We start from the raw sequence: 16,791 nt of genomic DNA on the forward strand, positions 1-16,791 counted from the left end.
CTCTGAGGGTAAGTACAAATGTTTCTCAGAAAAACAGGTAATTAGCCTGCCAACTAATTTGTTTCAAAAAGTTGTTGACTTAAAAATCCGAGTTATTATGAAGCTCTGAGAAAAAGGGTTAATAATGGAAATGCCAGTGGGCTGCAGTGAAAGAGGAGCTTCTTGGTGCCGGTGTCATCACAGGATACAAGGCTCCTGAGTGGGGCAGCGCAGAGCGAGGTGACCTCACTGCAATACTCCTCTTCACTCAGAGTCACTAAGGTATTTCAGGAGTAGGAAAATATAACAACCTTGGTTGTTCTCTCCAGCTCGCTAGCTTGAAAATTTAAATAATTTTTTTCCAGTGTTTTGTTCTTCTCAGTATGTATATCCCAAGTATGTTTCATCCTGTTGTTTTTTTTTTTTACCTTTTATATATGATCTACAATGTTTCGATAAATGCATCTTCTTTTTATTTTATAAAAATCATTATGTGGCTCTCTATACAAAGGGAACTAGCATATACTATCTTAAAACTTATGACTCATTACGTGTCAGAAAGGTAAATAAAATTTTGAGTGGTTCAAAAAAGAAATTTTCTGATTATAGAATAATTTTAATAAAAATAGTAACTTGCCTAAGTTTGCAAATAAAATAAACACTCTAGGGAATGGTGCTAATATGTTGATCGTATAACTGGTTTTAAGATTTTTACAATTAAGTTTTATATTAGTTTCCAAAGGCATTTCAGTCCATCGAAGTTAGGCATCGAGCTCTATAAAGGAACAAGAGATTCAAAGAAGTTATTCAGCAGGTGTAATAGGCCTTGCAAAGAGATCTCTACTAATAGATCTAAATGACATGTAAAGAGATGTTTTATTTTGCAACATGAAGATTACATACGCCAATTTTTTTTTCTTTCTTGTAGTTAACTACTCTGTAACACATTTAGAAAATCTACCTGGTCTGAAAGTGGTTTTTCTTCCACTAAACCCCATTGCTTCTCTGCAATAATGTAACACTCAAAATATTTACTTTAGAATAAAGAAACCTCAGCATATGAACATCAGGATTATAAACAATTCCTCATTAAAAATGCAAAAGACAAATGCTCTTCATATGCTAGTTTATTCATCCTATTATTCAGAGATAATTTCATGATGATAGTTCTCAATAACCAATTAAAATACCAGGAAATTCACAGAACAAAATTTTAGAGACCTTGTTGTTTTAGCATTTAATTCTAAAAAGTATGCTATCCCGTTTTCACATACCAAGCTGAGAGGCCATTTAGACTATTTCTAGGCTAATTTTTGGTTACCAGGGGAGGAAGATGATCTCCAATGAACTTTAAATATCTAATTCATGTCTATCATCATTGAAAAAGAGAAGGAAGATGGGAAGGACAGAAGTATCAGGGTAGAGAAAATGCCGCATGGATTCAAGAGTTGAGATAACTGACAGTAAAATATATGTTCTTTGGTTAGCAAAGTGAAAAGGGGGGAAGTATTGCATACATGATAGATACACACTAGCATTCTAAAGCAGGAGACAAGAATGTCAAGAGTGTATTCTTCCCCCACTGCCAGATGGAAGGGCTATTATTATAAATGAAAGGCAGCAGTAGTGGATGCCAGGCACTTTTGTTGTGTGCCAGATTCTGAAGTCCAGATGTAAGCAGGTTACCCCTGGGACAGGACAGGCTTCAGCTCCCGCAGCAGAACAGAACCAATCACAGTTTTCTCAGTGTTTATGATAAGCTGTGCTGTAGAGCCTTCCTTCAGTTCCACTGTGACTAGCATCAATGACCCACTGTGCACAGTTTTAGCTGCAAACCTGCAAGAAAAAGAGAGAGAGATCTTTTATCATGAGGGGGAGAAGGAGACAGCATAAATTCAAATAGGTTTAAAATAACTCTTTTTTCTCAATAATTTATTACAGGTTCCCTACTGCCAAAAACTCAAAGCCAAGCATTCTTCTGGGGAAAAAAAAAAAAAAAATCAATAAACTGCCCAGCACCATGCTTACCACAAGCAGGTAATTTTAGTGCATCTTTAAAAAAGAACAGGAAAAGGAAGTCTATTTTACTTATTAGTTTGAATAGATGCATGTGAATAATTCTCTATTCCTATAAATTGGAAATCATTCATTCCTTTGAAATTTAACATTTTACCATGCACAGGTCCATTTAAAATAAAGCACTATATTTTTATTTTTAAAACATGTTAAGAGCTTGAAATTTTAAATTCCTCATATCTGGAAATGATTATGCAAAAGTTAGATAACTTGATGTACATTATAAAACTTGTTTCAGTGAATTCATGCATGTTAGAATATTCAAATTCAATCTCTAATGTTGATAATGACATGTAACAAAATCACGTGACAGCCAAGCGAAACATCACACTCCCTTTTTAAAAATTTTCTTTTAATGTTTAGAATATTAGATCGTTCTTTTTGTTTTAGAATAGAGGAAACTTGAGGTCTAAAGCTCCATTACTAAATTCCAAGACATGAAGAACCTACTAATTACATGGAATTAAAAGCAAAACTAGCCTTTTAAGCACTGCAATTGACTGAAAAGCCGTTGGAGGCACAATGAACTTCTGTCAATCCTGCTAATTCATTCTGCATGCACAGTTGAGCCCCAGAGACATGGAGGAAGAGGATGGTACCCTTTCTAGGCCTCCATTTTCCACATAGAGCATGTTCCACACACTTTTTTTGGGAGGGGGGCAGGGGGTTTGATTGCAGGGATGACTGGAGAAAAACAAAGTTGCTGCACATGAGCTTTTGAAAACACTAACAAGTGTAGAGCAGGTCTGTGACCTGCTATGACCCCACTTTGCAGGGCCAATCCCCTTTCCCCTTTCTGTATGACACGTGTCTGAATCTGAGCCATCTGCCTCAATTTGCGCAACATCTTCAGCCACAATGGCACCCAGTTAGCCCTGACAACAGCTCACAATACATAAAAATAAAACTGCCGCGCTGACAGCACGCTGCGGACTATTCAAGAGCAAACCAACTGGTCAGTGTCTCATGTCTGACAATTAGCAGGGGCCTTGCACAGAGCCCACGGCGTCCTCAGGGATCTGTTTAATTATCATCAACATAAAAGAGGGAGTTTATCAGGAGACTCTCAGAAAAACTTCACTCCAGACTTAATTAAAATATTAGCCACTTAAGCAGGAAGCAGATTCTCTTTAAATGAAAAGTAATTTCTTTTTTGAGTTTTTTTTTTTGAAATGACATCAAGATCTCATAAAACATTAGATTCTTTTTTTTGAAACCTAACAAGCCATTTTTGGCCTAAATAGAATCATGAAAATCAGTTTTCCAACAATAATTAGAATAATGCATCAAAAGCAAAACAAATATGCTAATTTTACTAAATTGAAAATATTATCAACACTTTTAAGTTGTGTTTTAAAGTGTTAGCTAATGGGTTGTTGATCAAGTACATTAGAAACCTTCCTAGCCATTTATGTGTGTGCTGTCTGCAAACATGGAGAGCTACTCTTTCCAAGATGCTGAGGGCTGGTAAGGCATCCGACAAAGCAGCTTTTCTACGGAAACAATTTTAAGTAACCAGTTTTGGAACAGAAATCATACCAATGTTTGAAAGAGGTATTATAAAGCTCTTACCATACATATCTATCTGCTCTTCAGATGGCCACACAATAGATTAGGAACAGGGTACCCCAATTTCATCTTTGAGAGAACACAAAGCTTACCAACCCCAAAATGACCTCTCTTTTCCGTCAACATTGCAGGTTTGTGCATTTCTTTTGTCTAAAATTTTGAGGTCCTATGCTTCATTGGGAGAATCCTGTTTCTGTATTTCTGTTAAATCATGTCGCCAAATGATACTAGGTAGCTCTATTGTCCCACTCACTTAAGCAACTTCCCCCACAGATTTGGTCATCACCGTATCTTCATTCAACAAATATTTCAACAGTGGCCCCTATTTCGGACAGGGTTATAATTGTGTAAACAATAGTCTTATTAGTCCTTTTATTTACTTAACGCTCGTGCCTTGGGACCATAGAGAAGGAATTATGTCTGAATAGGAACACAAAAGCACTGTTGTTTGAATTTCAGGCTTACATAGCCCCAAGGCACATTTTATCTCCTTTCTATTAAAAACTTAAATCCGATGTTAGAATAATACAAACTCAGGACACATAAATGTCAATTTTGATGTAACTATGTTTACAAAAATTAAAATTAGTGTCTTGTACATGTTTTTGAAATCCTATTACTACAAAATTATCAATACTGTAAAAAATAGGGCATGAAAGAAAGAAGGCATTTGCTTATACTGCAGTGGAAACACACTAAGTAAATCATTTTAGGAATAAAATCCGTTAGCTGATGTAAAAGCTACTGCCTTTTAAATAGGTCTCTATGTCCTAGTAGGCACAAATAGTGGGAGCAATGTTTTAAAGCAGAAGACTACAAGATCAGATGTTCTGATATTCTCATTTTATAGTTCAAAAGGATGTATTTAATTGGAACACAGATGATTACAATTGGTTTGTTTTGGTCCACGGAAAACAAACGTCACTCCTCAAAATTTATTAATCCTGTACCTCCCAATTTAAAAGATAGTTATGGAAAGACTACTAGTTAGTCAATAAGAAATAGCTAGCTTTTGGATGTAATAAACATTGATTATAAAGACAGCTTGGGTCAAATACTTACATATTAAATTTAATAGCTGGCATCAGAACCTCTGTTCTTGGCCTCAAACTAAGATCATACTCTGACAATTTTTTTCAGAAGGCATGTGAAGTTTTTGATCATCATTAATAATAGCAGCTACCACTTATTAAGTGCTTTGCACAGTGGGTGCTAAGTATTTCACCTGCGTTATTTCATTTGATTCTATGAATCAGATCACTTTACAGATGGGGGAACTGAGGCCCACAGAAGTTGAGAAACTTGCTCAGGGACACACAGCTTGTGAATAGTCAAGTGGGAATCTGAACCCAAGCATTCTGATTCTAGATCATACACATTCTCTTAATATATGCAAAAACACACTCAATATTTTTTTATCAGTCGATAGATCTATTAAGGCTTTTCTTATTTACCTAATATGCATATAATCTACTAATGTTCCAAAATCTTTAAAAAGGAATATTTTTCCTGTCAAAAACTGTGTACTTGATTTTGTAGTATTCTATAATTCGAAGCATCTTTTTGCATGATGCTTTGTCATGTTTTTAATTTCTGCCTTTAAAGATTTAAAATATTTTAAATACCTCCCACCATCCACTCCCTCAAAAGAGACACCAGCAATGAAAAATACAAAACCTTCTTGAATGGAGCTGTAATACAGGGAAGGACTACTAGGAAGGAGATTGACCACCTTCAGACACCAGTGACACCACAAATAAGAACAAATAAATGGATGACAGTTAAAGATGTATTGCCTATGTATGACGGGCTCCATGTTATTAAAAAAATACCACCTAGGTATTTTTAAATTTTTTTCATTTTCATCTTCCCACCAAGCACTCACTGTTTGTAATCACCAATTGAGAAGGTAAAACTTTTTGGATATATATGTATTTCATTTTATTACAAATTTTGTCTATTATCACAAGCAACTGGCATTTTTAATCTTTGAAGCCCATAAGAATTAAGATTAAAGAAAAGACAAAATAAGCTGGTTGCCAAGTCTAAATGATAGTATAAACCATCCTTCACAAAAAAGTTAATTTGTCTTAACTATTGACAGAATTATGAAAACAAGTCAAATAATAACGATTTTGAACAAATGTATTGTTTACAAGACATGGACTTATTTCCTTGTGCACTTAAACCACATTTTTAAATTTTAGATTTGTGAGAAATTAGCTATAGACCATAAATGCTCTGTGTTAGAAGGAAAATATATCCTACAACTGAATTGTTCTAAACAACTAAAATATTAATAAGACATGAATTAAAAAAATATATATTTATCTGAGAGGTTGCATCAACTTCCAGTGTATTCACAAACATAAATTTTTTTTACACAGAATCATATTTGCTACACTTAATGCAACAGCTCTAAGACATGCTTTTTTTTCTCTCTTGGATAGTCTTCCTGGTTTCTGATTTTTCTATTCTGAGTTCAATTTTCTCGTGTTTTCTGTTCTACTGGTTACCAGAAGCTGTGACAATGGCCCACTCAGGCTAAAACTTTTTTTTTCCTACTCTGTACATGAAGCCTTCAATTACTGCCTGCTGAAGCAGACAGAATCCTATTAGTAAGAAAGACGATCACAAGATGCAGTGCCCTGCCCTAGCTGTATAAAAATAATTAGTCCAAAGTTGACAAATGTGTAATGAAGCCACACAATGATTATATGTAAGAAATACTAGTTTGAATAAGTTTCTTAACATCGAATATCTAAGCATGGTCATTTGGAGCATTATTTTCCAAAGAATTTAAAATAATAAATCCTTATTACTTTGAGTTAATATAACAGAATATTTTCAACAGGCAGAGAATTTATAAATTGTAAAAAATTCCATTTTATTGACTACGAAATTGTATTTTAAATTTAAGCCCATCACACTATTGAATTAATACTGAGAAATACATTTACATGTGATTCAAGTTTAGAAAATTTATCTAAAGCAACGTATTTTTCAGTCTTATTTAAAAAAAAATCAGCCAGCAATATTGTAATATTTTCCTTTAACATTCTGTTGAGAAGAGTTGAAACAAAAAATAAGCTACTATCACAATTTAGGACTCTCTATTTGCTATTCTAATCTTTAGAGATGGTATAAAAAAATGATTCCCCATACTCTCTGGTCAACGATGTATTCTCTTTCTTTGTATAGGGAAGCTAAAACATCTGAGCGCATTTTCTCAAAGAAGACATGAAACATTCCAGTTATTTCAGAGAATTTTTGGTTTGTCTATTTGGTGGGGGGGGGGTGAGAGGGGCTTAACAAGAGAAAACCAAATTGTAAAACAAATAAAGTCTTACCCCATCCTCTTTGATTCCTTAAAAAATTGTCAACCCAGAAGGAAAGTCATCAAGAATACCTTTCTTTCATTTTTACATGAAAACAGTCATATATTCCTATTAGTAAAACTGTTGCATTGTAGAATATTACCTCGCAAGTGGTAAAATTAAAAATAACTTAGATCAAGAATTTTTAAAAGCAAAAATCGGCTGTGTAGTTTGGTTATTTCTGAAATATCCAAATATGCTTTCCGTGTAAAAATTAACTGAGGTCCACATTTGTTTTTCAATGAAATGCTTGCTGCTCACAGAGCCTGCAGAGATCAAAGCAGTCAGATAAAAAGCAGTGCTGTCCTCTAGTGGACGACCACCAACCTGAGAAAGAACTGATTTCTAAATAGGTCCCACAAATCCTTAGTCCTGTTTGAGATCCCAAATTTGCCATATTGTAGAAAAGACTAAAGCCTGGCACCTTCATATTAACGACTGTTTATACAAAATTCTGTTCTAAGACAGATGAAGAATGGCAACTGCAGTATCAGGGCTTATAAAATTAGGGCACCAAGTTATCACGTTATTGTTTTCCATTATGTTCCTTTAAAATTACCCAGTTACTAGGGAAAAAATAAAACAATTAACAAAGACAGTAACCCAAAGGTTGATCAACCTAAGAAGAGAAGAAACAGAAAGATCAAATAACCTACCAAGAAGTGACTATGCTATTCATGTTTGTAACCCCAGCACTAATGAAATCTGTCACAAACATCTTCTAGAAATATTGAATGGAGTTACACAATATAGATATTTTAGGATGGAAACAATACTACACACCAGTATTTCTCCTATTAAAAATCATTAAACATGTATATAACTGTGATCCATCATGAGTTTAAGGCCTAGAAATGAAACAAGTTGTTCTTTACATCTATTTTAATTAAATAAAAATGTTTATTTTAAACCTGAAACAAATAAACTCTTCAAATATGTTGATAAATTAAAATGTTGACTGCCAGGTTGCTATGGATATACTTTTCCATTCATAGCACCAGACTTTCCTAATAGTTAAGGACCTAAGTAGCAACTCTACTAATTAGTCACAAGTTGTTCAAAACTTGCAAATTAAAAAAGTGACAGGATAGATAAAATCCAAACCATAGATTAAGATATACAGAGGGGGAAGGAATATAAGTACTGAATACAAATTAATGATGAAAATTGTTTTAAGGTCTTACTGAATAAGCTAAGAACTAAAATAGAATCACTGCAGAGACAAGGCTTTCTGTTCTCACTCAAATATCACATTCTTGCCTTACAGGGTCAATTTATTGTTCATGAAAGGGTCAAATGGGTAGGTAGAATGACAACTCTTTTTAACACGATATTGTATATGAATGTCAGAATTTCCGAAACTGGGTTAAAATGTGAAATAGTTGAGATTGCTGAAAGACAAACTTTTACTTATGGTCTAAGACTGTTTCATAGATATTATTGCTATAATAATATACTCTCTTAATGGAGCACATTGGAAGACATAAGAAAAACTAAAAAAAATCTTGCCTATAGTTATCGCTTAATGACTAATCTATGAAAAGGAAATTTATAAACATAGGAAAAATATATTTTAAAATGTGGCATGTGGCTATCATTAACTCGATAATACAAGGCTGCCTCAGACTGTAAACTTTGGAACACTTGCTGTATAAACACTTGCTGTATTGGCTCATATGCAGATTCTTGGGCCCTGTCCCAGATATGCTGAATATGAGTTTTTGGGTGTGGGCCCAGGAATCTGAGTTTTACATAAACTCCCACATGGCTCTTTTGTACCAAAAAAACAAAAAACAAAAAACAAAAAACCTTAGGGATTTTGGAACTACAGATGTTTAGCTTTCTGCTTTTGGGTTACTGTACATTGGTATCTTTATCAGAGGATAAACAAGTAATAAAAGCAAATATATCTTGGTTTCTTTTTAAAAACTTTTTATTTTTCAATTAGAATTGACATTCAATATTATAGAATACTGGTTCAGGTGTACAGCATAATGGTTAGAAATTTATATAATTTACAAAGTCATCCTCCTATTAGTCTAGTAGCCACCTGGCACTATCATGGTTATTACAATATTATTGATTATATTCCCTATGCTGTACTTTATATCCCCATGACTATTTTGTAGGTATCAATTTGTACTGCTTAATCTCTTCATCTTTTTTCACCCAATGCCCCCCACCCCCAATCCAGCAATCACCACTTTGTTTTCTGTCTCTATGAGTTTTTGTTTTGTTTATTTTGTTCTTTAGATTTCACATATAAGTGAAATCATACAGTATTTGTCTTTCTCTGACTCATTTCACTTAGCATAATATCCTTTAGGTCCATCCATGTTGTTGCAAATGGTAAGATTTCATTTCTTTTATGGCTGAGTAATATTCCATTGTATATATGTACCACAATTTCTTTATCCAATTGTCTATTGATGGGCACTTAGGTTGCTTGGTTATTGTAAATAGAACCACAGTGAACACGGGGGTGCATATATCTTTTTGAATTAGTGTCTTGGTTTTCTTTGGATAAATACCCAGAAGTGCAATTGCTGGGTACATCTCAGTTTCTGTTGTTGAATATGAACCTCCTTCATCAACACTTACTTGATTTCTTACTCAGAGGAGCATAAGAAATTTTTCCTGGCCCTGGATAATCATAGGATTCCCACTGCCTGTCTAATCTCCCCTCCTAAAACATTAAATCTTGTGTCCATTCATATATTAGTTTACTGCTGTTCATTCTGCTCTTTGTATATACTTTTATTTACCTATTAGTTTATTAGTAATGTTTTAAGATTTTTACAAGGCATAGTATATCTCATATATTTTGACTGTGAATATCTAACACAGGACATTAAGATATCCAGCTGCCTATTTACAAAAAGTGCTTTCTGATAATTTTTTGATTCACATTTCTGTATTACCCTTATCATATGGTGACTGTAATTTGGAAAACAGCAGATTGGCACAATGACTATGGCTTCGTAGACCTCAGTAAGATAATTTTTGCTCGCACAGAGCAGCTTTTCCAATCAGCAAGTAAGTACCACAGAAATGAAAACAAAGTCTTTCAATAGTATACTAGTTGGCTTTCTGATATTATTGCTCATTTAGAAAATTAAACTAAATGCCATATAATCTAACAGCAGATATGCTTTCTCAATTGATCTTTAAAAGTAGTTCATAGGAAATGCTCCTGGTTTTTGAAATGAATTCCATAAAACTTGTGAGCCTTTAATTACTTTTTCTTAATAAAGGCCATTTTCTGTTGATGTTTTAGGAGCCATTTTCTATTACGTATTTCATCAAAATTTCTACTTTATACTATTACACAGTTCTCCATATTGATGAAGATTCACTTTTTCTTAGCTAATTCTTATATTAGGTGTTTTTTACTTGGTATTTAATGTAAAAAATATTCAAAATATGAAAAGTAGTAAGAATAATTATTCCCAAACTAGACAGTGGGAACTTAATTCACTGAATGGCCAGAAAGAATAATGTTTATTAAAAAGTCCTCTTGGAAATAAAAGATCCTGAAAATTTTAAGTAGAACATAGGTCAGCCAAGAATAATTTATTCAACTGAAATTTATAATAGCTTCAAATACTAACAGTCAAAATGTTTTATCCTTGTTTTTAAAAGTAATCTTAAATGGAGTACCATTAATAAATACAGAAATGGCTTTAGTCCTACTCTTCATGCACTCAAAAAAGAAACCATTGCAGAAGAATTAAGGAGCCACTCAAAAATCTCATAGGGATTTCAATTTTATTATTAACAAATAATATATAAACTTAGATATATAAACTCATTAATACCACAGGGTAATATAATACTAAACACTACTGTTAAAAACATAATTCAGCAAAGTGGTAAAATGTACATTTGTGTTATAGTATAAACGGTAATTGTTACTTCATTTTAAATGAAATTAAGAAAGGCATTGGTACAGATTTTATTAACAATTTTTATTTTTAATTGTTACTGAGTATAAAAGAATGGCAAAATGTTACATATGCAGGATAATAACTTAACTCTAGATATTTACCTGGAAGCTTTCTAAAATTTAGAACATTATTATAACCATACTTTTACTGTAAAAGTATATGTAAAAACATTTTCAATTAAGTATGATGAGGCTTGTGAGGCAAGTTAAGATACTGCAGCCTATTTTTGATTACATATAGGCATTTTATTCATTTTTGACTCTGTAGTAACTTGGGCTCCTCCCTCAAGTTACAGAGCCAACCACCGGGCTGGCTGCTAATGATAGGGCTTGATTAGAACAGCATCAAGACACTGTGGATGTGTATGAGGACCATAAATGCTCAGTTTGAGCGCCACCTCTGCATGCCAAAGCCAAATATCATGGTTCTTAGTTGTGTGTCTGTTTGCATTAGTATGGATAATTGAGAATTGACTATAATTTAATTATCTGAATAAGCATTAAGTTCCAAACCACCAAAACAAGTTATAGGCAAACTATGTTTTAATAAGAATTACACAACTATGCTAAGTGTCTTTCTTAGTCTATTTCCCAATAGGAAAATACCCTTCATATTAGTTGGCTTTGAAGGATAATTTTGCTATGTTTTTCTCAGAAATAAAAATCTGGAAAGCTGTCATTGCTTTCAGAAAAGTTAAAAATCCACATACAAAACAAAACAAAAAGTAAATTAGAAGTTTTTAGTGTTACCCTATGTCTTTTTGTGCGTTACAAAAGAACATATTAAAACAGGACTGAAGTATTGCTGAACACTGGATGTTTCAAGTAAAATTTCTGTATAAGCTAAAAATTACAGTTGATGTATGATATTTTGGTGTCCTAGTTATTTAAAATAATTCAAAGGATCCATAAATAAAACAAAACAAGAGAAAAATCACCCAAGAAAGTGAAAAAGTATTTAGAAAGCAGAAACGACAGGAAAAGTAAGAACCAAAATATTTTCATTAAAAAGTCTTCTGTTCGTTTTTCCCCCTATTGAACAATATTAACTGACAGATAATTGTATTTCCATGGTACCGGTATGATGACCTTGTATCCATTTTATTATTTAACACCACTTTATGTGAGATAGATAGGGCTTGCTATAAATTAAGAAATGGAAATATCAGACTTCTTGATCCATTTACTTAAGGACTTTCCTCTCAAAAACAAAAACAAACAAAAAACTCCCCCCAAAACAACAAACAGAACCCCCCAAAAGTACAAGGCAAATTTTTTTTTTTTGACTAGTACATGTAGCTTTCATTCTGTCACTATTTGTAGACGAAGTTAGGCAACTCTAGATAATGGCAGATCAAGACTTGAACTCAGTATTTTTTATACCAAGTCCAATATTCTTCCATAGATAACACAGAATTTCATTTCAAGTCTCCTTCTTTACCCATTTCCAAACAGATGAGGAACTTAAAGTCCATAAGGAGAAGTTATAACTTGCCCAAGATTATCGAGCCCAATAATGGCAGAGCTGAGTCTAAACCTTATATCGCCTGCAATACTCTTTATATGAGGCCTCTCTTTCCCCTGTATTAAAAAAATTTTTTTAAAATGTCTGAAGGCATTCCTCTAGATTTTAAATTTACGTGTGTGTGTGTGTGTGTGTGTATAAATGGCAGAAGTACAACATTTCAGTGGAATGGCAGAGGAATTAAAATGGTTTGCAATGAATTCCCTCAAGCTCACAGAGGACTAAGTAACAGTTGCATGTTTAAGGGGTAATTATTTTTATCTTTACTTTCATTTCAAGCCACTGGCATTCATACGAATGCAAAGAGGGCCGACATATTAATCACATTTTCTGCTACCTTTAAAGACATGTGGCTTGGATCTCATGCTTTCGATGCTTGGTGGTGAAGATATTCTTGGTCTATGAAACAGAAGCTGCATTTGACCCTATCTGGTTTTCTAGCAGCTCTTTATTATTGGAAGCAGCCTTAGGGGACTGCTATCAAAAGGAAATCTGTATATAGTACTCAAGCTTCCCTACTTTCAAGTAAAAAAGTCCAACTCTACTGCTTTACAAAATAGTTTTTCTTAGAAATCTACTTAATCTGATGAAATAAGATCAATTCTTAACCATATGTCAAAAGAGTTTCTTTACAAATCATCAAGCTCTTATAAAAAGCTGGTATACTACCTTTATCTTTCAGGATAGTCCATAACACTGTGCTAATAAGGATTGTAAGAAATAGGGAAGAGGGCCTTAACCAAAACCAATCAATCAAATATAGCATCAGAAAAGGGAGGCATGTATATGTTTAGGAGTTATTTCTAAGGAAAACTATGAATTGAAAATTATAAACTTACACATATATACAAGCTATCTCCATATCACGTGTTGGTGAACCTACCTGTGTATATTATCTTGGCCAGAAGGAACCACACCTACATTGGCTACATTTACAACCTTCTGAAGGATCACAGAGGACGTGAAATTCTGTGGTGCAACGATGATTATAGTAGAAGTTTCATTCATTCCTGTTAGCATTCCTGTAAAAGCAAAAGAAGGCTACCTTTTACTAACTTCTTTATGAAAATCACATTAAAATAATTTTAAGCTCATAGCCAAATTCAAAAGCTTTTTTCAAGAAAAGAAATACCACTTCAGAATGTAATTACAAAATAATTATCATAACATTAAAATGATCTGAAACTGTTTCAAAAAATTTTTAAATTCTTATTGTACAAAAAATGCAGTCAAATATCACTCTTAATAAATATTATTTTAAATACTATAGGATAAAAACATAGAATCACAAAGATGAAATTTCAATTTTAGTCCCTCTAATATACTCAATTAATTTAGCATCTGTAAACTATTAAGCTTTTACTTTTTGAGACTTTTTTCCCTACTCTCCTTTTCATTGAAAGATGAAATGCTGCCTGAGAACAAATCAAAGTGATTCTTGAATAACTAGCAGCATTTCCTGATGAATGACCTCAATATGATGGAGCAAAGTTATCCCAACAATGACTGAAAGTCACTGAGCAGTTATATGGTTCTAAAAAATGTACACTTATCTAAGCTACCTTAGTGATAACAGCATTTGCCTAGTGAATGGCACTACAGTCATTGACGAAAACATCAACTGAAATTTCTGAAAGCAAAACATTTGAAAACAAAGGAAAAAATGTAAATGGAAAACCTTAAATACCAGAGATATTTCAAATAATATTTAAGAAAGAAGTTAAGCAAAATCATGAACAAAAGCCATACCAAGTTAACACAAGACATGCCATTAATATCAAAATCTCATGTAAAAATGTTCAGTGAACAAATTCAATAACATACCAAATATTTGGAACAAATACTGAAATTTAATACCTGGATTAAAATAAACAAAATAATTATAATAAATGTCATCTCTCTGGATCTGATGTCACCGACACCTAATGAAATTTACTAAAAATGATAATCTTCTGAGACATCTGATATGTGCATGATAGTCTACGAAATTTAAGAAAATGGTAAAATTTGATTTTATGTTTTCAAAAGGCCCTGCATCTCCAGGGCTATGTATTTAATTTAGTTATTCATTGCAAATACAATCTGAAATTTTTAAAAATTCCTATGACTAGCTGTATGAGGACACCAAGGCCTAACACTCTAAAAAGACTTATCTAGCTTTTAACAAAGAGCAGCTTTTACTAACCACTTTCAAACTCGGGGACACTGCGTTCTGTCTTAGACTGTTTAACTTCAATATTAGGCAAAAGCTTTAAAAACTACACAAGCAGTCAAACACTGCTTTTAAGTAAAGCACAGTGGCTGCTGACATAACACTGCTGAGAGATGTGTGTACTCATTTAGGATTTAAACCTTCTCCATTAAGCTCTATTGAAGAGCAACTGCTGAATAAATGAATGCAACTATGTTTATGTTAAAAGCCTGTTTCCCGCAGCATGTAATTAAAGGAAATGTTGTACAAAGCCAGTACTTTTGTCAAGCTCCTGTAAATGGAAAGATGGATAGCACTCAGAGAAGTGAATGCATTGCTTCATATTTAACCTTAACACTCTTGTCATTAATGGTTTGTCTAACTTGGTCTATAAAAGACAAGGTACTGCTCCATTGAAGTAAAATTAAAAAAATCAACTAAACCATGCTTTTCAGAACAGAAGATTCATTATCGTCAGCTAATGTATTGGCATAAAGCAAAGTAACATCCTATCAAGTAAGGCACACATTCAATCTGCCTTCCCACCCCCCTTTATTTTTAACTCATGCTGTTTTATTGTTATAGGCAATTTGTACCACTCAGCATGACAGTGTAAACTGAATCAAGATTAATTTACATGCAAAAGAACACTTAGGAGAGCAGCATGGTAAGCAAATGTATTGTCTCGATTGCTGAGGTGGAAAAAGAACCTGGAAAGAAAAAAAGGTGCTCTAATTAAGGGGCATCAAATATGATTGCTTGTGGTAGTTAAGGGCCAGAAAATAGTAAATGTCTGACTATTTAAAGAATTAGCATCTTGCTAGCTAGGAACCCATAAGATGAATACATAAATCATAATAAAATTAAGTAAACATTCTAGATTTCTTAAACTAGAGATTTTTCTAAATGAAAATATATCAGGTATTCTCAAATTAACGAGAAAGAAAATATGCCAAGGTATCATTAAAAGTTTCTCCTATAAAACCGGACTTTACATATTATATTGCCTGCTCATAAATAATAAAGGTAAAGTTATTGGAAAAATATTAAAAAATTATTAGACTATAGAATTTGTTGCTTCATTAGAATTTATCTAAATTTTGGTGAGGTAGCGGACAGCACTTAATTTAGGTTAATCAGCTGTAATTAACTGCTAAAATGCAAAGCAAATAATATAATAGATACAATAATTTTTTTCTAAGTTTTAGATTTCCAATTTAATTCATAAGAAGAAAATGAATAGGAGAGGCAGTTTGGAATAAGCAATTGGCTTAGGTGTCTTATAATTAAAATGGCCTTAAAATGGAATTAAAATTTTTTAAGTAAGGAAGATATCTCATATTATTTATGGCACTGAAATTATCCAACAGCTAGATTATTAACTTTGCAAGGCTCAAAACTCAAAGCAATGAAAAAAATCATGCTCTTGGTTAAGGCTCATCATATAAATACTATGAATATGAATAATATGAATATACAGGATAAACCAATCTTTCATTTAGCTCTTTGACTATCAACCTCATAAACATGCATGGTTAGCCATGGAACTCTAAATGCCAACCACTGAGAAAAAGGGATGGATGAGGTTATATATATGAGAAACAAAACTTTTTCATTATAAAATATTAATCTAAAGTGTACAATCTGTTAGAAGCATTCTTATTTAATACTGTAAATACTTTTTAATTATGTACATCTGTATAAAATATAAAAACAGAACTATAGTCCTTGATTTTTATTTATATCTTTCTAGTTAAATCCTAAATAATACATTTAATGCATTTCTTGATTCTTAAAATATATGTCCTGTGAAATGAGATATTAAATATGTAAGTTCATTTTATTTAAAGTGGAAATACAGGTTAAAACTAGCATGTACTAACACATACAGACACTACTTAAATTTAATGGCATTTTGCCTTCCTTTGCACTGATAAAATCTGAAGAAACTGATTTTTATTCTGATTTAGGATTTTCAGTTAGTGAGTCATTTCTAGGTATCTTCTGTGAAATAAGCTAAGCTCTTCCTTATTATAACAAACAAATACATGTGTAAAGTTAAGAATTGATACCTCTATTGCCAAACCAGCTGAAATCTATAACTAAAAAGATGCTATTGAAAATACTC

General features: G+C 32.7%; 1 protein-coding gene across 1 annotated transcript in view; it reads right to left on the minus strand.

Annotated features, from left to right (window-relative positions):
• Positions 1 to 1,088: 1,088 nt before the first annotated feature.
• AP3B1 (adaptor related protein complex 3 subunit beta 1) overlaps positions 1,089 to 16,791 on the minus strand; it is a 212,354-nt gene continuing 196,651 nt past the window's right edge. The window contains exons 26-27 of the mRNA XM_039874889.1: positions 13,356 to 13,494; positions 1,089 to 1,815 (exon numbers count right to left, since the gene is read on the minus strand). Coding sequence (XP_039730823.1) covers positions 1,662 to 1,815; positions 13,356 to 13,494 — 293 coding nt within the window. The 3' untranslated portion in view covers positions 1,089 to 1,661. The remainder of the gene's footprint in view (positions 1,816 to 13,355; positions 13,495 to 16,791) is intronic.

Source organism: Pteropus medius, unplaced genomic scaffold (genome assembly GCF_902729225.1).
Source record: "Pteropus medius unplaced genomic scaffold, Ma_sr-lr_union100, whole genome shotgun sequence".
In the NCBI taxonomy this organism is placed as follows: Eukaryota; Metazoa; Chordata; class Mammalia; order Chiroptera; family Pteropodidae; genus Pteropus; species Pteropus medius.